This window comes from Anopheles cruzii, chromosome 3, assembly GCF_943734635.1.
Source record: "Anopheles cruzii chromosome 3, idAnoCruzAS_RS32_06, whole genome shotgun sequence".
Taxonomy (NCBI): domain Eukaryota; kingdom Metazoa; phylum Arthropoda; class Insecta; order Diptera; family Culicidae; genus Anopheles; species Anopheles cruzii.
This window is the reverse complement of record NC_069145.1, coordinates 61469897-61493548: the sequence shown is the minus strand read 5'-3', so window position 1 is coordinate 61493548 and position 23652 is coordinate 61469897. Positions and strand designations below refer to the sequence as shown.

The window sequence follows — 23652 nt, the reverse complement described above, 5'->3', positions numbered from 1 at the left end:
ACTGCCGAAATGACAAACAACTTTCGCCCAGTGACAGTTGCTCTGACATCCAGATACCAACGAGCCCGGTGAAAAACATCAGCATTACCAAGCGACGGATCCCGAGGTAAACATCACCATTTACGAAAACTTTGTATTCGAATTTCGAATTTTTTTTTAAACTGACCGCTGATAATTAGATAAAATTAGGATTATTCCACAGGAATTCCAAATATAAAACATGCTTTTCAAAGTGCAAAATATCTTTAAAACAAACGACACACAATGATTATTCATGATGACGTACAAACGTAAAACTTTACAAAAGCATAATTTTAGATGCAAAACGAATGTTCCAACCTTGGAGTAAAACCCTTGTTAAAGATTATTTGACATACTTCAAGTGTGGGTTACACTAACTTTTCATTCATTGCTAGCCTTCTTTCTTCGTAGCTATTGTATGTTTCGATAATTGTATACAAGTAACACATCGTTCAATAAGTCCCGAGACTAGCGTAGAAATGGCGCTAATAATGCCATTTATATACCGACGTTCGGAAGTACCAACCTTCAGATGAGGTGTGTCAAAATTTGGTGTAATTCGAAGCATAACCAAGAAAGCTATAGTGGTTAAAGTGACGCTACTTTTGCAATCCTGAAAAAATGGACCAAAGCGAGTTTTGTGTGTTGATAAAACATTGTTTTCTAATGGGGAAAAAACACTGTTGAAGCTCAGCAATGGCTTGAAAAACGTTATCCGGACTATACTCCGTCGAAACCAACCATTTTTCGGAGGTATGCTGACTTCTATGCGGTCGTGCTGATAAAAATGATGCGGAACGTTCGGATCGGCCAAATGAGGCAGTAACCCCCGAAAATACCAAACAAGTATTGAAAATCGTGATGGGTGACCGCAAAATGAAAGTGCACGAGATAGCTAAGATGATGAACAATCAACTGGTAGTGCATTTACTATTTCGCACCAAAAATTGGATATGAAAAAGGTTTTTTTCAAATGGGTGCCGCGTTTGCGCACATTGGAACAAAAGCCACCATGGCACAATTCAATCAAAACGATGACCAATTTCAACAAATTAGGCTTCCAACTGCTCCTCATCCTCCGTACTCGCCGGATCTGGCCCCCAGCGACTACTGGCTCTTTACGGATCTCAAAAAGATGCTCCAGGGAAAAAGATATGGTTCAAATGAGGAGGTGATCGCTGCTACTGAGGCTCATTTTGAGCCAAAAAACAAATCGTGCTACAAACATGGAATTGAAAAAATAGAGAAGTGTGGAATGGTTGTATTACACTCTAAGAAGATTATGTTGATGAATAATAAAGAATTTTGCCGATAAAATGTTGTTTTCATAGTTAGTCTCGGGACTTATTGAACGATGTGTTACTACATCCTCACAGCGTAAAAGTATGCACATATTATACGAATGGAAAACGCTGTTCCGGTAAACATAAAAAATCTAACTACTTTCGTCTATATCCTTTCCCAGGAACAATGTCCAACCGTCAATCATTCAAAACAAAGAGAAGAGAAAAAGAAAAGCCAGTCTCGACGCACCTTTACACATCAAGCGAACGTTTCGGCATTTTTCCGTCCGGAGGGTCCGTCAGGAGACAGAACATGGTTCGCTTTCCTCCACGTTGAGCTGCGAAGCGGCGTCAATTAAACAAGCCGATGTAGCCGAGACGTAGCAACGGTTACTAGCGTTGTGCCGCTTCGCTGAATGGTTGTTTACTTTTTGCGTTTTTTGGGGGAAATTAGTCTCTCGGTAACCCTTCGCTTCGAGACATCATTGAAATTCCCGCGAGTCCTTTGCGTAGTTGGTTGAAGGTGTTCCCCTGAACTAGACGCGTGCTAAAATTAGATCCGGGACATTTGTGGCCACTGCTTCACCTTCGCATGGCCATGATAAAGCCCATTTTACGGTGAACCGCCGGAACGCTGAATTACCGAAGAATTCAATTACAAGGATATTGCGCTGGTTTGGACCGGTGAATTCAACATAAACCATCGTGGTAGTGATCAAACAGGGCATCATGACGAAAAATAAGGTGTTCTCGAAGAAAGCAAAAACTAATCTTACACATCTTTACCTAAACGATAAAAATATGACCAAAATTGTGAGTATTTCGTTGATCCAAAAAGATGTTATCTAACAACAAATTTATTCACGTGTTTCCGTTCGAATTGAGCAAATCAGGTTATCAGCCACGTAACGAGATCAATACTCAACCGATTCTACGTAAAATTGGAACTCTGTTGGTGCACCGGCATTTATTTCCGGCGTGGCGCTGTCGGGTTTTAAACCTGCTCAAGGTTCCGATCCTTAGTTGTCAGCCTGATTGAAAAGGTCATGCACGGCTCCGTTGGACCCATACGAATTCAAATGTATGGTAATACGGAAAAGAATTTCCCGGCGGTGCCGCGTGAACTTTCACAAAAGTTTCTCTCGGGAAAGTTTCGACCGGGTGGCGGATATGTGTTTCTCTTTCTATGAACTTTAAATAAATGTGTAAATACGGTCAAGTCCGACTCTAGGGTGAAAACACACTTTAAATAAATTTAAAGTCATCATCAGATTCATGCCTAGTTCTAAGGACTTCCCACAGATGCGGAGCAGCGAATACAAAATTATTAATTGCATAATTTTTCTATTTTTTCCTATTCGTCAATTAGAGCAATATTTATCCGACGAAAAATATCCTGGTACTGTACCTTCACAACAACCAAATTAGCAAAATAGAAAAGCTCAGCGCTTTCGCCCATCTTACGCATCTGTATTTGCAATGGAACAACCTTCGCAAAATAGAGAATCTGGAGAGTTTGAAAAATCTGAAGCAACTCTATCTTGGCTACAACAAAATTACGCGGCTGGAGAATTTGGGTGCCCTCAAAAAGTTGGAACAAGTGCATATCGAGCGGCAACAACTGGATGGTTCCGTGCGGTTTGACTTCGACCAAGAGTGCTTATGTGCACTGGCGGTAAGTTGCCCTTACCTGGTTCTGTTCTATGGATCCGCTTTGCAAGGAGACTCTTCTTACTTACTTAGAACCACCTGAAGGTATTGAACATCAAGAAGCTGAAGCTCACCAACATTGAACCATTGGAACCATTGTGGAAGCTGGAAATTCTGCTCGCCTCGGAGAACAATTTTAAATCCACCGACGACATCGCGCCTGTTATTAGTGCTTTATATTCACTGCGTGTCCTGGACTTGCAGGGATCAGCTGCCCAGCGCGATGTGCACTACCGCGAAAAGGTTACAGCGGCCGCAGGACATAAGCTTCGTAAGTGTTTGATTGATCATGTCCGCCCAAACATCAACGTCCTTACTATTCCTTCCTGTTTTACCGTCCACTGACTAGTGCTGCTCGATGGAAAAATGATATCGCAATCGACGCGGAACTTTATTAAAAACTTTCAAACCGTGAAGCTGGAAAAACAGCGGCGGGCGTCTGACAAACCGAAGACGGCGGAAAATTCCAAATCCTCGTTCGATTGTCCCAGCGAACGGAGCAGCGGCGGCGGGGGGTTCGTCGATCCGTTCAGTGCCGTCCTGCCGGCGAGCTCCCTGTTTCAGGTGTCCACCCGACGGCCGGCGTGCTCGCGAGTGCTGCGCAAACCAATCCGGTCGCCGGTGCTCACGAAAACGATGTCGGCGAACTTTTGCGACGAGATAGCGTTCCGTTCGAACGATCTGCATTCGGCCGCCGCTGTCGTAATGCTGCAGGGCAAGGAGATCAAAGCGGGGGTGCCTGTGTTTAAGGATAAGCTGCGTGCCCAGCGGAAGATACAATCGTTGCCTACGATCGACCACTAGAGACCAGTGAAATTGTTCGAGTGGTTTTTGTCATTCCCTCTCTTTCCCGTCGCTTTTATGTGTCCTGTTTGCATCAATTTGGTAGTTTATTTTCAGTAAGATTTTGGACACAGAATGAAAAATAAATAATTGGATATTGTCGAACGGTTTCCTGTTTTTGGATTTGCACGAAAGGCCCAAAGCACGACGCCTCGGGCACGTGCTCTACACTATCACGCGAAGCATTTGGAAAAGTGAATGACGGACGAATTGCTTCTCATGGACAGGTTGCAATTAGCTGAGCTCCTTTTTTTTGGGTTAAAATTAATTCGGGTCATGCGATATTTGGTAGGAAAACAGAAAACGCATCCAACTCACGTAGGTATTTACCGTTGTCAGTCGAGGTGCAGAAGCGAAGAAAACAAACCGGAACTCCTGGTGGAGTAATTATTGGAAAAATGGCACATTTATTTTAATAACATAATATACATTGTAATGATTTTATCCTCATTTGTCTGTTGTTGATTCAGTTTTGTGTTTACATTTTTTCCTTTTTTTAGCATTATTAAAACGTAGCCATCTGGTATTATCATTACATCACTGTCGTTCGCACCGTGCCTCTCACTCTCGCGTCGTTATCATCAAGCGGTGTGCTTGCGGTTTTCGTCATTTTTACACATGTATCATTTTTCTGCTGATGATTATACACTTCCGCCACGGTTCACTTCCTATAGTTTATCATGTGTTTGTATTCACATTTTGATTTGCTTCCCCGTCCTCTCCCGCGCAAACATCATTTGTTATACTGCTGCTCTGCCCTTTTTTCTTTCTTTATCTACTTTCGCGCACATTCACGCAGGAATACCGAAAAGGAATCTTTGTTGCAAAGTAGGTTGGCTTTTGTTTCACCATTCTGGGGATGATTGTAAGAGTACCCTCCGATAGTAGGTTTTTAACGTAAGACATTCTGCTAGAACCAATCGTTAGCAAGCATTGTGTTACCGGCTGACCCGTGGTTCAGATTTGGCAGCACTCGCCCCGTGCGCTAGTCTTTTCCCTCGTTATATGGCTTTCCGTTTTATACTAGAACGTTTTGAAACCCCTTTGATTGTTTCTTCACTAACATAGGACACTACCCGAGGGAGTACGGAGTTAAAATGAAACGCGACCTAGGATGAACGCAAAATAAGATGAAAACTCAAAAAAAGAGGGTAACAGTATAATTGATATTTTCGTTTTCGGTAGCTTACTGCAAACCAACATGTGCGCATGAAAAATATAGGAAATAGTTTCTTTCACTTTTAACTAGACTTTTATCTTATGACCCGTTGCTGCCATTTTTGTGCCAAAACTAGGATAAAATCATGCTTAAAAACTTCATAAAAACCGGTGGAAGGGCTGTGACCAGAGACATTACATTCGTGGGAGAGAGAGATTAAAAACCGTATCGTATAAAAAGTGATTGCAGATACAACTAAAACGAAACAATAAAACAGCCCTGTCCTACAATACTAGTCTCCAACTGAACACGGTGGAAGGGTTTGGGTTTTACCAAGGTTTTGTCTGCTGCTGGTTGGTTGTTATTGTTGCTGCTCTTTTCTCCATTTTTCCATTCTATCGCTCGCCCGTTACCGCAGTATCGTTCTTAATACATACACTTTATGATTAAAATAAAATAGCTCAAATAAAAAATTAAAATAAACGAACATTGGAAGGTGTATACTTTAAAATGGCGAAACGAATTTACACATCCTCTGATGGGTATTATCTCCCACGGTTTCAAGCTTTTCTTTGCAATTATACTTTTGTTTTGTTTTTCTATTTTGCTTTGGAAACAAAATACCAAATCAATGGAAGAAAGGTATAGATCTACTATTCAATTAAAATATATGTATAAGCTTTCTCTAAATAAAAATAAGTTTAAGTAACTAAACACGAAGGAGCTATGTGAATATTTTTAGTACCATATTTCATTCACGATCATTGCATGTTCACGCTTTTCTTTTGTCGCTCTTCTCTTTTACGTAACCGGAGCACCGACAGCGTCCAATAGTGATGTGGAAGTTGATAAATGAAAAGTCGGTGATAAAAACACCCAAGAGGCAAACTGCAAGCAAAATTATCGACCTCGGAATCATGTGGTCCAGAAGAAGTTATTTAAAATAAATAAACGGATATGAGACTACAGATTTTCCACATTATAAGCATTAGAGTCCTTGAGAGGGTGTTTGAATTTGAATAGTTTGAATTGTAACATTTGGAAACTATTAAACATCATGTGTTGAAAAGGAATTGTTAGGTATTTCGATGGAACCCACATAAATTGGAGCTCTCTTCTGGTCCACTGTTCTGGATCCATTATTTTAATTCAGTTTGCCTCTGTATAAACAAAAGAACAAAAGTATCACATCAGATAAAATCGATCGCAATATAAAATGAAATCTTCAATTTCTCTTGACAATCATCGGTGTTTTATGTAAGTAAACAAGAATAGACAAAACCAATCCAGCGCCACCGTAAAAGTACAAACGTAGAGAGAGAGAAAGAAAAAGAGAACCATTCAGTTCCATTGTTCCTTTGAGCTCGCTACGAATTAGAAAAAAATCACAGAGATTCGGTTTAGCTTCGTGTAAACGTACGCGCACTTTCCGGTTCCTACCCAGAGTGCCTCACAATGGAGCGTGATGTTCGGGTCAAGTATGATGTTTTTAAGTAAATAAAGTGATGCTTCTTGGATGTGTGTAGAACCGCTTTTATAGCCAAACAGGCGGGTCTATTGGTCTTCATACAGATTCTATATGACGAAGGTAAACGAAATCTCGATTTTTTTCATAAACATCCATCGAACGCTTGTTAGCTTCGTTCAGTTCCTTCTTGTTTGTGATTCCTAAGTAGATTAAATGGCAAAGAGCAACTCTTATGACTGTATCTCGAAGTGACAAAATAAAAAGGCGTATTAAAACATAAAATGTGTCAACGACGCACTGTTTCAACCGAATACTGATTTACTGATTATCTGAATTGCCACACTTTTACGAACCTGCTTCGGTTTCTTCGTCCTATCATCTGACAGTAGGAAACAGAGATTCCGGATTAGTTTCTAGTAAAATTTCATTCGCTACGCAGTAATGTGACTTCCATGGTAGTAACGTTTCAAACGCTACCGTACGATATGTGGTGCCGTCACTGCGTAGAAAGAAAATTTCATTCAAGCGCCGCTCTGACGTTCCATTCGCGATCTAAGTACACTGGTAACTGATAACTTACTAAGTACGAAGATTAAGTAAAAAATTTCGCGTTGCTGGGCGCGAACTAATCGCTGCAACGAAGCGCCAAAGGAAAGAAAATGTATGCCTAACCGAACAAAACCTAGGGATCGTAATCTATCATTGAACACAAAAAGCGCGCCAACACAGCAACCATTTCGAATTGTTTCCGACTGTGATCATGAAATGCTACCTGTCTGCTACCGTCAGATGATCTCGCGGACACAGAGAATTGATGATCCTCTTGATTGTTTTCTAACCCGACTCTTCCCTGGCGCGAACTTTCTATGTTGTGCATTAATTAAACGGTGGCGATGCTCATTTTCCTGATCATTTTCTCCACAATTTCTTTGTTGCTGATGATTCAATCATTCATGAACAAAATTTTGTACCAAAAAAATTGCAAACCTTTTTTAGCCTTTCTGATTCCTAAACCAATTTCACGGAAATTCGTGCGGTTGAATCGATTTCTCGGCACTCGGCCGTCCACTTAAAAACCTTTACCTAAACTCCTTCCGTTTTTCCCGTTTTCTCTGTTGTATGGTTATATTTATATGTATATATATATATTTGTTTGTATATATATATTTAGAGAATACTAAAAGATAGTTTTACCTTTTTTCTCCTACATAACGATGCATCACTACATTCAGCATATCATGCCGGTCGGTCGCCCGCGGTTGCGCTTATATCAATAACAAAATGTTTTTTGCCGATCGCCTGTTTGCTGATAGAAGGATCTCGGTCGTTCGATGTTCGCCATAGTGGATGTACAGACCACAGCGACCTCTTAAAATCTCCCTAGCCTAATGCATTCACCTAAAACGTACACAAGTTCTCCTGCAGCTCTATCCGCGGTACGAACTACCAGTGTTCCTTGAAACGGTTTGAGCGTTTTTATAGTTTCTTTACACGTGCGTTTCCTATCACTCTCTTTCGGGCGGTTGCTTCCAGAACCTCTCCGCCGGGGGGCTCGGGGCTGTGACTGTGTCCACCATCACGAAGCAAACACAAACGTCATAATGTTCTCTCCCGCCGATTGTTTTGTTCTACTTATAGACATAGCATTCTTACTCCCTCCGGTAAATATGTACACATTGTGCTCTTGTTCTTCTGGCTACCGGCAGCGAAGGGATTTTTCGGTTCTTCGGTTTATCTTTTTAACTAGCGATCCATGCTGACGCTGATTTCAATGTTTCCCGATATGCACCGCCGTGCAACGATCTCGGACTTGTCCAAGCTGTTGCCCTGCGCCGTGCGGCGTGTGACGGTTTGGTTTGCATTGACTGTGGCCTTTTTTTTAGCTAGCAATGTCCGTAGCTATGACTGAACTAGGCTATGTTGGTTTTGTGAGAGTGTGCGCGTGTGTGCGTTGTTATCTTCGAATGAAACAGGTAAAATTGGTATGCTATTGTGGTGGTCCACTGTGCGGTAGGCTTGGCGGTGCACCCTGCGATGGTGGTAGTAATTGCATCCGTTGTTGTGGTGGGTGAGTTTAAATTGGTGTGATGGGTGATCGTTTGGTTTGGTGTAACAACGAGTGGAACGAAGGGTTGGTCGCGCATATCGTTCCGAGCAGCAAACACACAGAAAGGATTAGAAAACAAATCATGACTTTAGTGGCGTATTATGTCGCGTTTCCACCAAATCTTCCGCCGAGAGTGTGTGGCAATCTCTTTTTTCTTGTCCTTCCATCAGAAGACGATTTCCGCACACCATCTCGGCGACACTCGAATCGAGCCGTGATCGTGTGTTCAGTCTCCGCGTTCCTGCTTTAGACTACTTACAGGGAGCGACGGGTATGCTGATTGATGTAGGATATGCGGAGGTAGCTTCGGACCATCCTCAGCCTTTTCCTCTTCCCGTCGCTTCAAACAAGCCGCTTTTGGGTTCAGATTGCGTTCTGTAAAGCGATGGAGGAAATCATTAAGCCACCGTCGCGCATTACGTTCCACCACCAGGTGCGCCAACAAACTTACCTCGCACTTGCTGCTCGAGGGTCATTATCACTTCCACGGCCATGTTCAGTATGCCCAGCTTGGTCTGTGGTTTGTCCGACTTCAAGTGAGACATGCACATACGGCCCAACTCTTTCAGTGCCTCATTAATATCCCGAATGCGTATTCTGCAAGTGTAAAAAGGACATATCGTTAATCTGGTCACTGAGAGAAGATCATCGGTTGCTCACCTTTCCCGAGCGTTATTCGCCTGTCTTCGCTCTCTCTCCTTTCGATCTTTAGTCACCGGATCCAAATCATCATCGTCGTCGTCGTCATCGGCGCTGGAACAACTGCGCGAGGTTTTACTACTAGTAAAATTGTTCACGCGAATGTACCGTACAGACACACACACACACAGAGAACGGAACGGAAAGCAACGGCGGCAACGAAAACGGAACGGAAAGAAATGAAAAGAAAAACACAAAACACAACATTGTTATGAATCGTCCTGGGAAAGCACTTTCAACGGAAGAGGCCGGAAAAATGAGCAACTACAAAACTGGATTGTGAACGAACTGAAGCCAAAAAGAGACTAGATGGTGGTGGTGTAGAAGGGACCACAAAAATACTAGAACTTACTACTTGCGCTGCCGCTTCGCTCCCTTCGCTGGCCCCTGCACCGAGCTGCTCGGTTTGGTGTCGGAGTCTGGCGGTTCTTTGCGTTTCTCTGAGGATAAATGATAGACTGTTTTTTTAGATGATAACGTTTATAGTAAATCACCTATCAGTATCGCAGTAAGCCTGGTGGGACCGGGAACGGAAACACTTACTGTTGTTCACCGACGCCGGTGCGTTGATTGGTAGTCTTTCCGATTTCACTGGGATGCTGGACAGCTCGGACGGTGCGTCGTGCTGGAGCTGGGCGGAAGGTGGAATGATCGGGCCGGCACCACCGGCCGTGTATGGCGAGGCGGTCGCTGCGGGATCGATCGACGAGAGCGACACGCCGACCTGCGGCTCGCAATGGTTCCGCAGTATGTTGATGGCATCATCCAACCGCTCCTCCATGCGCGAACCCTGCAAGGACTAGAAACAGGAAACGTAGAGCAGCGTTAGAAGGACAGAACAATCGGCGACAGCAGTCTGAATGAGGGTGGTAGCCCACCGACGGTAAAGACAAAAAGGAACTGGGTCACGAAACGAACAAGTTAACGTAAAATTGGAAATGGAAAACTTCAAACATACGAGCTAGCAAATTCAACAACCTTCAGCACGCCACGGCCCCTGTCTGCTGGCAGAACGCGTGCGTGATTCTCAACACAGCAATAAGTAAAGTGAACAAAGTAATGAAGTAAGTTGCACGTCAAAAAGAAGTAACTTAACAAAAATACATCGTACAATGCGCGTTACTCAAAGATTGTTCCCCTGATACGGGTTCAACGGGAGACGGTGTAGCACAAAATGGCGCGAGGATCGAGGATCGACTTCAACGCGATCGCGTGCGCTGGTGCTAGGTGGCGAGCGATGGCCGGTTGGCCGTTACTTACCGTAACACTTTCATGCTCTCTTAGTAACGACACGATCGCCTCGTCCAGCGGTTGTATCTCGGGCGAGTTGGCCTAGTGGGAAAGAGATACGAAATAAACACAAAAACATGCATCAACGAAAAATTGGTTCAAAATAACACGCAACACAAACGAAGGAAAACGGAAGCAGTCGCAGATCGAACAGCAAAAATCGAACAACGAAAGGGCAGAATCGATGTGCATTAGCATGACCCAGAGAGGGCGCTGTGTGTGTGAGCTGTTAAGTGTACGAATGATAAGAAACATAGTGCCAGGGCCAGGAGAAACGGGAATGAACTTGCAAAGCTGTAATTCGTGCAGATTAATACTTTTTGCATACGCCTATTGTTCCTCAAAACCTTTGAACAGAATTATGTTTTGTCAAGAGAGAACATAATGAGCTAAAGATCGTTGTTTTCTGTGTGAGTGATCATATTGTTTGATGCAAAACGCAGCAAATTGGTGATAATGTAAGGGGATTAAAATAATGAATTACAACGTACGCGAAATGTGCATTCTAATGTTTACAAAATTACAAGGACCGGTAGGACCCCAACAACGGACCGTACGAAACGGGGAAGGGTGTACACAGTCAGCCGGCAAACGAAAGGGCGGATCGAACCGAACCGGAAGCTGGGCAGGGCGCGCGCGTGCAGCCACTTACCATGTGCGGGAGTCCCCGGTGCACTAGCTCGGGAGCGTAGGAACCGTTCGGGAGACTGTTGAGACCGGTCACCGGTCCACCGTTACTGTTGATCACTGGGTTCATCTGCTGCCAGGTGCTGGCCCCCACGCCCCCAGCCGCTGCTGCGGCCACCGTGGCAGCGCTGACGGAAGTGGGACCTCCGCCGGGTGCGGCACTAGCCGCTCCGGGCCCCACCGCACCACCGACATGAATACTTTGCTGCGTTGTTTGCTGGTTCTGCTGCTGGACTTGTTGTTGCTGTTGCTGTTGCTGCTGTTGCTGTTGCTGCTGTTGCTGCTGCTGTTGCTGGGACGTTAGTGGTGGAGGTGAGTTCACTGGTGTGTTCGGGTTGGAGCCGTAACTGCTTATGCTTTGGTCAGTTGGGTACATCTGAAAAAGAAAGAATTGCATGCCGTCAGAAAGCTTTCGCCTAAGAACAGACTCACAACACGTGGATACAAACCGTTTGCAGCGCCTTTCCGACCAGGGTGTCGTTTTGTACAATTGGACTATGCTGCGCATGCTGGTTGTGGTGGCCGGCAGCGATTGCGTTGTAGATTGCGGGTGAGTTTTGGCCCTGCGTACCGATGGGCGGTATCTGTGCGGTATTGCCTCGGAACGTGCTCATCGGTGGAAGTGTTTGCGTTTGGTTCTGTGATCGCGCCGTGAGGTGAAAAAAGCCATGCGTTAGAGAAACCTGCATCCTTTGGGCGGAAGTTGCCCCTAACAGTGATGCTTACCTGCGCCAGATGGGAACCGTCCATGTGCGGCACACCGACCGGGGACATGGCATACTGGTCATGGTTATGCTGCGGTCCACCGGCTCCACCGCCGAGGTGAGCCCCGTGGCCAACGTTGTGGTAGCCGGTCCCGGAGTGCGGAGCGTACGCCCCGCTCGACGACGCCGGGTACCACGATCCGCCCGGCGAATCGTAGTACGCCTCCGCCTGGTACAGCGCTCCGCCTCCGGTCTTTGGTGACGTGTAGCGTTGACCGCCGGAAACCGGACTCTCGTGGGTGTACTCCTCGGGTGCGTACTGCAAAAAATGACGAGAGAGAGAGGAAAGAAAACATTAGAATCCATTTTGCCTAATGATTTGTCGGCCCCTTGGAGAGGCGCGAAAACGCGATAGCAGCACCGGTGATTGATTTCGGTCTCCCGGGACTCCCGGGATTTATGCTTTCTGGACGGACGTAAAAACCTCGCGCAGGTTAAAGCCCGATTAGACGCCCGCGGCCACGGCAGGGGCCAGATTTTTGATTAATGAACAGCCACAAATTGATCCCACACTTTCTAGCCGGCTCCAAGTGAACCGCATCCGCGACCCCAAGTCCCCGGGCTCCTCTCCCCGGAGGATTAACCTATCGCGTCGGGGCGCGACAAATTGACAAGTTTTCTTTCCGACTCTCCTCCTCGCGGTGCTGTTGCCGGAGCATATTTTCGGTTTTTAATGGACGCTCTTTTGCGCGTCGTTTTTTTCATTGTCCCCCCCAAGAGTCGCCCCGAAACGTCGCCCCAAGAACGGCCCATTATGGTGTTGAATGAATTCTGCCATGAATGAGGCGCGAAGAAAAAGAAACTGCGCAGTAGAGATCGGACCAACCAGCCAGCCAGCCAGACTGCCGCTGCCGTTGGATGGATGGTGATATCAAAATTCAGCATATCACAAACCGGTATCGGGGGGCCAGCCTTCGGAGTCTCGGAGCGAAGAGAGAACCCTAAGCGACTGCAGAGGCGTGGGGGGCTTGCGATGACGATTGTGGTGTTTATTAGACAAGGAAGCTACAAGATCGCCACGAGGAGCACGTCACAAGCGCTGATTGTTGTGCTGTGCGGTCGAAATCTGGGCCCCCACAGAAAGCGAAAAAACCCGTGGAAGAGGCTCGACACCAAATATGTGGGTTTTAATGCCCCCTACGCTCCAAGGGCTACACAGGCCCCTCTTGTGACAGGTTTTTATCACTACGTCGGGCGCTATTTTCCGTTCACAGCTCCGCTCCGAGCGGTTGCAGCCGAGATTAGCATATACTCTACAATGTTTGCGCGTCCCCCCCCCGTTTGGGGCGGACGCTCCCGTTTGGACGCCTTGGGAAAAGCCCCCGAAAAGGGGGCAGAAGTCGGTACGAGTGCGATGCTCATTATCATATTTGACAAATTTTCGATATTAATCATGATCATCAGCAGCTCTCGCTTCTCGGTCGGTCGGAATCACTTTTCACTGGCGGCGGCATTCACCACCAGAAAAGCTCCCGGAGATGAGAAACAATGAAGGCGAAGCGAGCCCAACCGTGGCTTATGATTCGCGCTCTCCCGCCCAAGTGCCCGACGTGGCGTGGCGTGGCGCGGCCGCGGCACACCACAGCAACAGTGCCCTCCCCAACAGGAACTATCGCCTCCACGAGCGAGCGAGCTCGCCATCCGCTCGGCGGGGGCATGACAAATGGCCGAGGAGCGCCGAAAGACGGGCAGCCAAGCCAGCACCAATCTCCGGAATATCACAAACCGTTTATCATCTTCCGGAGTGGTTGTGCGTGAGTGTTGCGTACTAAATCACACCCGAAACACCCAAAGGGAAGCACGGAAAGCCCGTTCGGGTCCTCGGCCCCGCGGGGCAGGGATTAAGCGGAAGGGTGCGCCCCGGTTTTATGGCTAATTATGTGTTCACTATTCGACCGACCGACCGACGAGACGAGAGGCGACTCAACCCGTTCTGTTCTGTTAAGCCCTCTACTTCTTACACGACTTGTTGGGTTCCGTTGTTCTTTTTTTGCTATAAATTTATCATGAACCTTCGGCGACCCCCGGCGGGAGAGTATGCGCGGGGAGGAGGGATGCCGGGTTCCCCGCTGGTACTAATATGCTAAGAAAATTGTTCCGAAGAAATTATTCACTTCACTTCGCGCCAGTGCCGTCTTCTTTTTCGCTCTTTTACGGAAAACTCGCGCGCACCGTGTTAAGCCCGAGAGAGAGAAGTACGATAAATCATTGAAAAGTTTCTTTATGGTTTTGACATTTAAAGGCACACTAGGGTGTGCGCGCCCGTGTGTGTGTGTGTGCTGGTGGTGGTGGTGGTCGTGTAGAGGTCGTAGCGTCTTCACACGTCCCCTGATTCTCCCTCTCTGTGTCCTGGCCTGGCCAACGGATTTCTAACGGCTCAGGGTGAATCGGTGTGTGGTGTATCGATTTCAAATTATGTTCAACCAATTCCTGTCGCGTGTTTCTCGTTCCGTGTGAAGGGTGAAGGTGAAGCGAAGCGATGCTTCTTCGGATGGAAGGAGGGATGGCCACAGCCAAACTTGGTCAAGGAAACTGTAAAAATTCAATTCAAATTATTCACAAATCGAAAATAATTCGTCCAAAAGGGGCACAGTTTGGCATCGTATTTATATCACGGGAACTTCACATCTAGGACGTCTTTTAATCATATTCTCAAATTCAATTTTAATTTCGTCCAAAAAACATCTTCGAAATTTGAAAGCTGTTTGGTCTACAAATGATCGTTAACCTTGCCGAAAATAAGTTCAGGAGCAGGTACATCATAGAAAGTCAGTTTTAACGTTTGTTTCGTCATTCATTTTCACATACAGTTGAATGTTTGCTCTTTGTGCACTATTCCACTATTACTTCTTATCGTAACGCCCTTAAAATATTGCATTAAGTTCCAGTTCTTTTATCCTTTCGCTTAAAAAGTTAGTTATCCTTATCGCTGTCATTAAAGTTATCCTTTCGCTTACCACCGGATTCTGGCTTTGGCAGTAAAAGTCAAACGATCGAGGAGCAGGGTCCTGGGGGACATACTTGGGGTTTCGACAGTGTTTTCCTTCGTTTGTGTCCTTGACTACATTTTCAAAGCCATTTGGAAGTTTTAAAAAATACAACAAACGAGTTGCATCCCTTAGCATTAGAGGTATATTTTCCCATTTTAGCAAATGTTGCAAAGAAGAGGCGATCAAACTCCCGCAGGACTCGTGTACTATTGTAATGGTCTCGTTAAGAATAACGGCTGAACAGATTATTTTGCAACCAACTGATAGGCCACTTTCTGCACATCCCCATCGCTCTCTCTCTCGAGGGATCTGTTTGAGACAAAAATCCGATCAAATAGTAATGAACGGACTGCCAAACGGACGGGACCTTAGAACCGGGAACCGTGCGCGCTCCTTCGTTTCGCCCCGAATGTGTCCGCGTCATCAAAGATTCAGATAGCCGGGGCCCGAAAAAGGCGTGAACCCGTTTCTATTGCCTAATCCGAATGCGAAACGAAGGCAAACGGAGGCCAATCGTTATGCGCTAGTCGCCCATCTTAAGGATATTTCGTTTTCGGCACGGGCTAAAAAGGACATCGTTCGCGGACGCCTATCGTATTGGTTCATCAATAATTCGGCAGCGAGAGGCCTGTGCCGCGCACGTTCTACGATCGGCACCCTGGGAAGTCTACGTGTCCATATGCCGTAGCAACGATCTATGCTGGGATGAGAGCTAGAGCTACTCATCCTCGAAATCCCCGAGGGTTCCGTGCGGGACCTGGCAGGCTCTCCCTCGCTGCACAGCACGTCCACGGACAATGTTACGGAACAGTTTGAACAGAACGTTTGAAGGGCAACACTCCACCGCCGTCGGTCCCGGGATCTGTTGCACAATGGCACAACTACAGTAAACGCGCGCAACACCTTCTTCCGCCATCCGGGAGTTCCGGATGCGAGGGTGCGTCTGGGCCCACACCACCTCACTCAATATTTCACACGAATCGTAAAGCATCCCCTAACGCGTGATGGCGACCGCCGAACGACATAAAGATACTCTCCTCTCCGTTTTTCCGATTTTTCCTCACCGCACACACTGGGCTCGGGGTGGAAAAAATAGCGGAAAATACCCTTGCGATGGTAACAATAAGGTTTGGTCTGGAGGTCGCTTGCACCGGTCGTTGTTGTTGTTGAAAAGATGTGTCCGCGTGAAATCGAACCCCCGAACTCGAATCTGAAGCCGAAAATACACATAAATTTGTTTTTTTAACAGCCACCGCGGTTATGACTCATTTACATATTAATAATTTATATCGCGCGTTTTTATGCGCCCGCTCTTGTGCACTAAGGATTAGGTCCTGCGTCGGTTGGGTGAACCGAGCCGAGTTTCAAGTTTTGCCACCAATGTAGTTAATCGACTCGGGTCGTGCGATGCGTGTGTCCCGAGACGAGGGTGAAGCGAAAAAAAAATGTGTATTATATTGCGCTGATTAGCATAATAAAGCACCGTGGCCAGAGGGGGGCAAAGGACGCACCACTCCAACGCGCCCGGGCCTCGACAGAAGCTACCGCACACCCGCCAAAGGCCGGACCAACACAAGAGCCGGAGCCGACCGAGAGTCTAATGGAGCGTAATATACATTTTCTGAAGATGGCACACTCATCGGCTGGCCACGGCGACGGAATCTACGCGACGATCCGGACCGATAGAATGACAAATTGACAGTTTTGGCTGCAGATTTCGGCGGTGATGAAGAGGCATGGAGAGACACATCCCCACAGACCAGAGCAAAAGAAGCTACACATTTGAAGCAAAACAAAACCGGGTCTTCCATCCCCAAAAAAACGCACAAAAAGAAACATCCAACCGAGAGAAACTTGTCTGCTCAAATCAAACAGGAGCAGCGGCAGCGACAAGCAGACGGCGAGGACGGTGGAATGGAGTTTTTGAGGAGTTTATTTTTCGCCAGTCTGTGTAAATAAATGTCATCTCGATTCTATTCTGCTTTTTTCTTCGTCTCTTTTCTGTAGCCTTTTGGGTCGCGTTCGCGACGCACGCTGTGTCACGCGGAGGACCCGACGCCACGGACCAGATTCGTGTACTCTTGACACGCGCACACACACCAACAGAAGGCCGGCGGTTGGGTGACAGTTTTACGGGCGAAGGGAACTACCTTTTTATTAATTCTTCAGAACCACGCATTTTAGAACCTTGAACGCGCCGCCTCGCGGTATTTTATGTTGGGCCCTTTTTTCTTGTTCTTCGGAAGACCAAAAACTCGGCGCATATTAATTCAATTCGATTCGGTTCGCGGGTGTCAAAAGCATGAGAGAACTTCGTTCGCCGAAAGGAATCTTCAGCCAATGATGGGCTGGGTCGGAAAGGTTCGCTCCATACGCAGCCTGGTGAATGGATACAAGGTGATAATGGAAGGCAGCGTACGGGCCCGTGTTCCCGTAAATCACTTACGATGCGCGATCGTAACTCCTACGGATAACTCGTATCCGGTTTTTGATGATTTTTTTTCTCAAGTTGCCGGCCAAAAAATAGAACGAGTTTCTAATCACCCACCGCCAGCCAGCCAGCCATCCATCCAGAAATGCGTATGTTTTCGCCACACATATTACGCATTTCGCCCGTCATCATCATCATCTCCCGGATCGGGATCGGATCGGCTTCCGGAGCGCCGGTGAAATTCAATTACCCGCCGCAATAAATAAACGTCATCGATGTGACGCGACGGATCATTGGCACGGGATTAAATGCGGAACCACGCTCACGGAGGGTGCGGAAAGAATCCCGGTCCGGCCGGGACGCGTTGCCACCGGGATGATGCAAAAGTGACCCTCCCGGGTTTGGGTTGGCTCTTTAAATCGCCGTGCCGTGGCAAACGTCCCCTGGGTGCGAGACATCAGTTGGAAGTGGAAGTGTCCTTTCTCCCTATCCACTCTTTTCCAAGCCCTCGGTGTGATTCCGGTGGTTGGTGCTTCACACTGCCCCACCGACCGTGTGTGTCTGTGGCCCCGTTCTGGATACGGTAACACTGCCGCTCGAAAGAGTGATATGATGTAATTAGCGTAGCACATATGCGTCGACATAACGAACTGTCACTAAATTCCGTGAAAAATTTGGCACAACAAGGGTACGGCAAAGTATTTCAACAACAAGAGACACTTAATAGAAATCAAGGAAGAATTTGGTAGATTATCAGATTTAGTTTCAATGAAGCAATTAGTCATTAATATTCCACCCTTAAGATGAAAGTGAAATGAAAGCTTAATTGAAAAAACATGGAGACCATTTCAAGTTTTTTGATAAATACTGTAACAATGATACTACAAAATTGAGTTCGGAATCAAGGAAAATGTTTTGAGACCCGTTGTTAAAATAAATCGCTTTAAATTAAAAGATTTTTTCACATAGAAAAATATTTTAATATAAAATAGTTTAAATATTTAAATTGATATTAAAGTCTACTCGAACTTGTCCTATTGTCTACACTACACACTGTTCAGATGGTTTCAAGTCTAATCGTCCTCAGCTCTAATAATGTAACCTGTTTTATTTTTGTATAAATAAAACCCATATCGAAAATTGAGATTTGGAAATTCAAAACAATGACCAAATATCGAACCAAAATACAATCGAGAACGGATATTTTTTAACTAATAACTTTCGGAATAACGTCCAATAATTCTTTACCCAATTGACACCCAACAGTTCTGCGGTTCTCCCTTGGTTCAACACTTTCGCCCATTGGTGTGCGCATTTTGTCAACTGCGGCCAAAACCTGGCGGAAAACTGGAACCCCGGAAAGCCCGACGTTTCGGGGCAAGAGGAACTAACCCAACCAACCAAACCGAGCCGAGCGTTTTGCTCTCGATACAACCGCTCAAACAAGGGTTGAACAACCCCCCTCCGGGCAAGGAAGTGCTGCGCGCGAACGAAACATTATCGTTTTTTTTTTTGCTTTCCACCGTTCCCCCGGTTCCTCATGACGCAAAAACCTCCGGAGCAAGTTCCGGAGCCTGCCGAAAGAAAGAAAAGGTTGAAAAAGAGAAGCCACGGACCTCAACTTCACAAGAGAGAGGAAGGATGATAATGAGAACGGCAAGATAATTATCCAAAATTATTTTCGTGGTCTGTCTGCTTCCTTCCTTCAACCCTTTCGGCCACACGCGGCACCCTAGGAGATCACAGGTGCACAAACACACACAGAGCGGTGATGCACCAATGGAGCGGTAAGTAGAGTTTGCCGGTGGCCATTGCAGCGAAAATTACGATTCTCTACTAGTTCTTAATTTTGCGTACACACTTTCTTCGACGCACACACAAACAAGTTGATGGGTTTTTTTTCACTACTCTCCACGTCGCGGTTGTTGAGCATTTAAAGTTCGTTACCCATATTTCGTTTATTTGTGCGGAAAACGACGGCGCAGCATTAAATACGCACACACATGGACGTGATCTCTGGGGGAAAGAAACAGTGTGCACACGAGGCCAGAGTGGTGCGGCGTGGAAAAGCGTGGTTCTGAGTTCTATGACGCGATTGCGGGAATCGATCGATCACCTCCGCTCCGATGGAATGTGGAAGATTAAATTACTCGCCTCACACACTATTTGGAAAGGGGCAGTAGGGAGCGCCAATTATCAACAATAAGATCAACAACCTGGCCGAGACAGAGGTTGATTAACCCTCAACCCAGTTGGTTCTCGGTCATCGCCGAGATCATTCTCCTAAGGCCCATCTCGAAATTGAAGTTGTTCGAGTGTATGTAGATCATCCATTGAAGTCATCAGTTCGAACGCTGATACATGTTTCGAAAGCATAAATTAGTGACCAGCCAAGGTTCGATTGTCATTTACTCTAATATACTCAATTATTAATTACTTCAATTATTATCCAATGTCGGATGTGAATGTCCTGATTGTTCACAAAAACAAGCTCGGCCTATGACTTCGCTAGCCAAACAGAAACATTCCGTTTATTGGTATATCCTTCAAGACTAACCTCTGGCCAACTTAAAGCCATCTTGAGAGAAGGTGAACTCAGTCGCATCAGCAGCAGCTGCCGATTATCAAACGTCCACCGAGATCAAGGAGAGACTGCTGATTCGGTAATCAGTACATAACACGAACATTATTGCCTCCAGATACATCACCCTGCTGCTGGGGCCCAAGACTTGGCAGCGTGGAGGCTGCAGGTCCTGCGTTTGACTAGCCTCCCCTCCGTTTGATGGCTTGTTCGAAACCAGCCGAGCATGTTATCTGAGAACGCTCCGCTTTCGGGGCGACGACGACGGCGACGGCGAAGGCGATGTGTGGGAAGCGCAAACAGTAAACGAACCCAATTACCGAATAATCCCCAAAAACTCTCCACTCAAATGCACTCCACCCAGGGAGGCGCTGGTTTGAAGAAGAAAAGTGGACGCAATTAGCCTGCAGCGGACTGCCGAGAACACCGAGGCCGGCTAGCCAGTGGAGTAAAGTAAGACATGAAATTTAATGGAACTGGCAACCAAACAAAACCACAACGCTTTGGCAAAGCGCAAAAATTTGGCCAAAAGTATGTGTGTGTATGTGCACAGCTGGACCCGGGGACCTGGACCTGGACGAAGGCGCGTGGAGTGTGGACAATTATGAGCGATTTAGCAATTTGCAAAAAATAAAGTAAATCGAACGCAAAACCAGAGAATTGGGCCACTTCTTATGCTATGCTTAGCGGCCGGAACCACAACAAACAGACATCATACAGGCGGGGGGTCGTTTCTTCTTGCACAACGAGGCAGGATTGAGGCGGTTCCCACAAAAAAAGGAGGACTCGAAAATGGACTGGGGCTATCAAGAACTCACTCTAGAGAAGAGCCTCTTGTTTTGGGGCACAATAACATTTGGAAAGCCGTCGGTTGCGTGTCGGAGTCCTGGGGACGCATGTTTTTGATGTTGCGCGTCTCGGAGCAGTACGTTAACTGCCATCATCCGGCGACCGAGCGACCGAGCGAGTGTGTGCTGATGGAGCCCATGGAACTCCTTCAACAACGCCAACGGTCAACACAGTCAACATTTCATGGGCCACTTTGGGCCAGCTGTTGAGAGACCCGGGCCAGCCAGCTCGTGTCGCATGTCATCGAATTCCGGCGGACGACTACCAAAGGACATGCGACGGATTTCGACAGTCCCTACGTCCCTATAAATACGTGAAGAAGAATGACTAACTAGGCGCGCGCGCGCTCGAAGGAATTCCGCGACAAAAGAAACATGCCACCACGGCCGCGGCGGCGGTGCATTACTGCTGTATGGGGGGGCTGCTACTACACATTGCTGCTACCAGACTAGACCGGACCAGATCAAGCGGACTGGCTGGGGCGATAGATTTTTCCAGAAAAATCCACAGCAAAAACGATCGCTCGACAAGAATTATCTTTCGGGCGGCAATATTTTTCCACACCGCTCGAACGGGTCGGTCGGCCGACTGACGGCGACATGAAGAAAACCGAAGAAAACCTCGATCCCCGTGGGTGGAAGGTACAAGACAAGCCAGCGCGGACCTGGGGGGCCCCTACGGCTGTCAGACAGTGCGTCGTCGGCGACCGGTGAACAACTACAATTAACAACAACAGAGCCGCGCGTGTCCCATAACCACCCCTGGCATCCCATAGGGCCCCAGAAAAGGTGGATCCGGGAGCAACATAGACGGGACTGGCGCGCGGAACAAAGTGGATGCCGAGCATAGCAAACTTGCTTCTTGATTCTGGTAGGCCAAGAGGTCCGCCCGAGTGCGTGGGAGCCGCGCGGACATCACCCCCCCCCCCCGGTGAGGTGACTCTCCGTGGGGATTTCCCTACGGGATCTTGGGACCTCCCCAAAAACAAAAGGCGATCCACGCGCCATGCAAAGAGGCCGAACCAGCGAACGGAACCAGCAGGCGCGTTCGCGAAATGACAAAAAATATGCGACGGTTATGTCGTTACCCCACAGCACACCGCCACCATGGGCCGAACCCCGTGTCTGGTGGAGGAGAGACACTCACAAAAAACAACGCCGCGCTTCGGGAGTCGCGCGATATCGTTTTGGTCTTTGTTTGGCTGGCAAGGGGAGTTAAATCTAATTATTGAAACGTTACATTTCCATTCCGTAAATGGACAACTGGCGCGCCGTTAGGGTAGGGTGGTGGTTCCAGAGTCTCGAGCGAGTCTCGCGAGAAAGAGTTGTGGAACTGCCAGTTGTCCACCGCAGTACCAGTAATTGCGGTAGCTACAAACGCTGGGGTCTCCATCGGGCGCCCCGGGGACCCCGAGGCGTCGTTTTTATGCTCACCAAACACTGCGCTGCTCGAAAGGGGAAAGCGGGACAGTATACGGGCGGCGGTCGAAAATGGTATGAAGCTTTCTCATCTTTCTGTGCTAAACCTTGGTATCTCGCTTCGCCATCGGTTGGAGATCTGATTGTCTGATGATCGAGAGCTTGTACCGACTTTGATCGACAAGAAGTTTGAGATACTTCCATTACGAACAGAAGTGACCGGCTTTCTCTAGTCCCATAGGCCATTAATCCGACCCTTGGAGACCAAAAGAATTTCCATGTTGGAGAAGTCCCAACTCAGCTATCAGCAGCTCTTTTGCGAAAGTGATTTTGGGTAGATCATTGAAATGCCAAGTCTCTTAAAGAGCCAACTTAAGGACCTACTTTCTGGGGACATCTTAGAGCTGGAAGTGACCATTACGGTCGTTAGTCAGCAATGTGCCAGGGCCTAAGATACCCATCAGAGGTCGATATTGTTTGAGCATGGTCCTCCTGACTAGAACTAATTCCATAGCGCCCTATTTAGATATTGCCCAATGAAGGCTGTGTGTTAGAAATGTCAGTGAAGAAATGAAGAATTGAAAGTCCAAAGTCTTTGCAATCGAAAATGTCTATAAAAAGGCGTAGCTATTAAAGCCCCACACAATCAGAGTAAGTCTTAGTCATAGTTCGTAAATCGGTTTAGTTAATTTAAACGGTTTTATTGTGGATTTACTGAATCTCGAGCACTTCACAAACTTCCGAAATTACGCCGAGAAACCGAGAGCCGTGTGTTCGTGCTGTGGTGGCAAATTTAATACACTCTTTAAAAAGTGAAAAGTGGCTCCAGAGTGCCAGAGCCACATACATTATGCTCAACATCATCGTTCGATTCGCGCAAACATAAGCGCGCGCGCGCCGGCTCCAGACGCTGGTGATGGTGGCTGCTGGTGTTCCGGTTTTATAACGTTTCTCCCCGGCCGACTCCCAGGGAGAGGGGAGCTGTAGGTCAAGCGACGGTCGGCGGCACCAATTCGCGTGGCCGAGAGACTCTTTGATGCTCGCTCCGTGCATTAACTCTCACGGCTGCTCCTGCTGCTGCTGCTGGTGGCACGCGGCCCGCGACATGTTTTACCGCCGCTCCACTCAGCAGCACCAGCAGCACCACTCGAGATCGAAGCTCTCGTCTCCTCCTCTCCCCTCCACACACACCACCCTCCACCGACCACCGACCGACAAGATAAAACACTTTCATTTGCAAACGGCAGCGACTCTCGTGGGGCGTTATGCTACGGCCGTCGCCGCCGCCGCCAGTCGGAGTTGGTTTTTTCCCCGCCATTTCCTTTCTGTTTGTTTCCATGCCCTTTTTTGCC

At 47.1% G+C, this 23652-nt stretch overlaps 2 protein-coding genes across 2 annotated transcripts in view; one reads left to right on the top strand and one right to left on the bottom strand.

Annotated features, from left to right (window-relative positions):
• Positions 1 to 2033: 2033 nt before the first annotated feature.
• LOC128274185 (protein phosphatase 1 regulatory subunit 42-like) lies at positions 2034 to 3818 on the top strand. Its single transcript, XM_053012293.1, has 4 exons — positions 2034 to 2117; positions 2674 to 2979; positions 3048 to 3285; positions 3364 to 3818. Exons 1-4 carry the CDS (start codon positions 2034 to 2036, stop codon positions 3816 to 3818), a joined length of 1083 nt encoding a protein of 360 aa, XP_052868253.1.
• Positions 3819 to 7710: 3892 nt separating this feature from the next.
• Positions 7711 to 23652, bottom strand: part of LOC128272887 (protein daughterless) — a 60765-nt gene continuing 44823 nt past the window's right edge. The window contains exons 3-12 of the mRNA XM_053010769.1: positions 11994 to 12290; positions 11717 to 11905; positions 11233 to 11643; positions 10551 to 10622; positions 9834 to 10089; positions 9643 to 9748; positions 9252 to 9371; positions 9043 to 9188; positions 8851 to 8966; positions 7711 to 8513 (exon numbers count right to left, since the gene is read on the bottom strand). Coding sequence (XP_052866729.1) covers positions 8472 to 8513; positions 8851 to 8966; positions 9043 to 9188; positions 9252 to 9371; positions 9643 to 9748; positions 9834 to 10089; positions 10551 to 10622; positions 11233 to 11643; positions 11717 to 11905; positions 11994 to 12290 — 1755 coding nt within the window. The 3' untranslated portion in view covers positions 7711 to 8471. The remainder of the gene's footprint in view (positions 8514 to 8850; positions 8967 to 9042; positions 9189 to 9251; positions 9372 to 9642; positions 9749 to 9833; positions 10090 to 10550; positions 10623 to 11232; positions 11644 to 11716; positions 11906 to 11993; positions 12291 to 23652) is intronic.

Coding starts and splice junctions, on each gene's coding strand:
- LOC128274185 (XM_053012293.1), top strand. CDS start 2,034: ATGACGAAAAATAAGGTGTTCTCGAAGAAAGCAAAAACTAATCTTACA. Junction 2,118..2,673: donor ATAAAAATATGACCAAAATT/GTGAGTATTTCG, acceptor TTCGTCAATTAG/AGCAATATTTATCCGACGAA. Junction 3,286..3,363: donor GGCCGCAGGACATAAGCTTC/GTAAGTGTTTGA, acceptor TCCACTGACTAG/TGCTGCTCGATGGAAAAATG.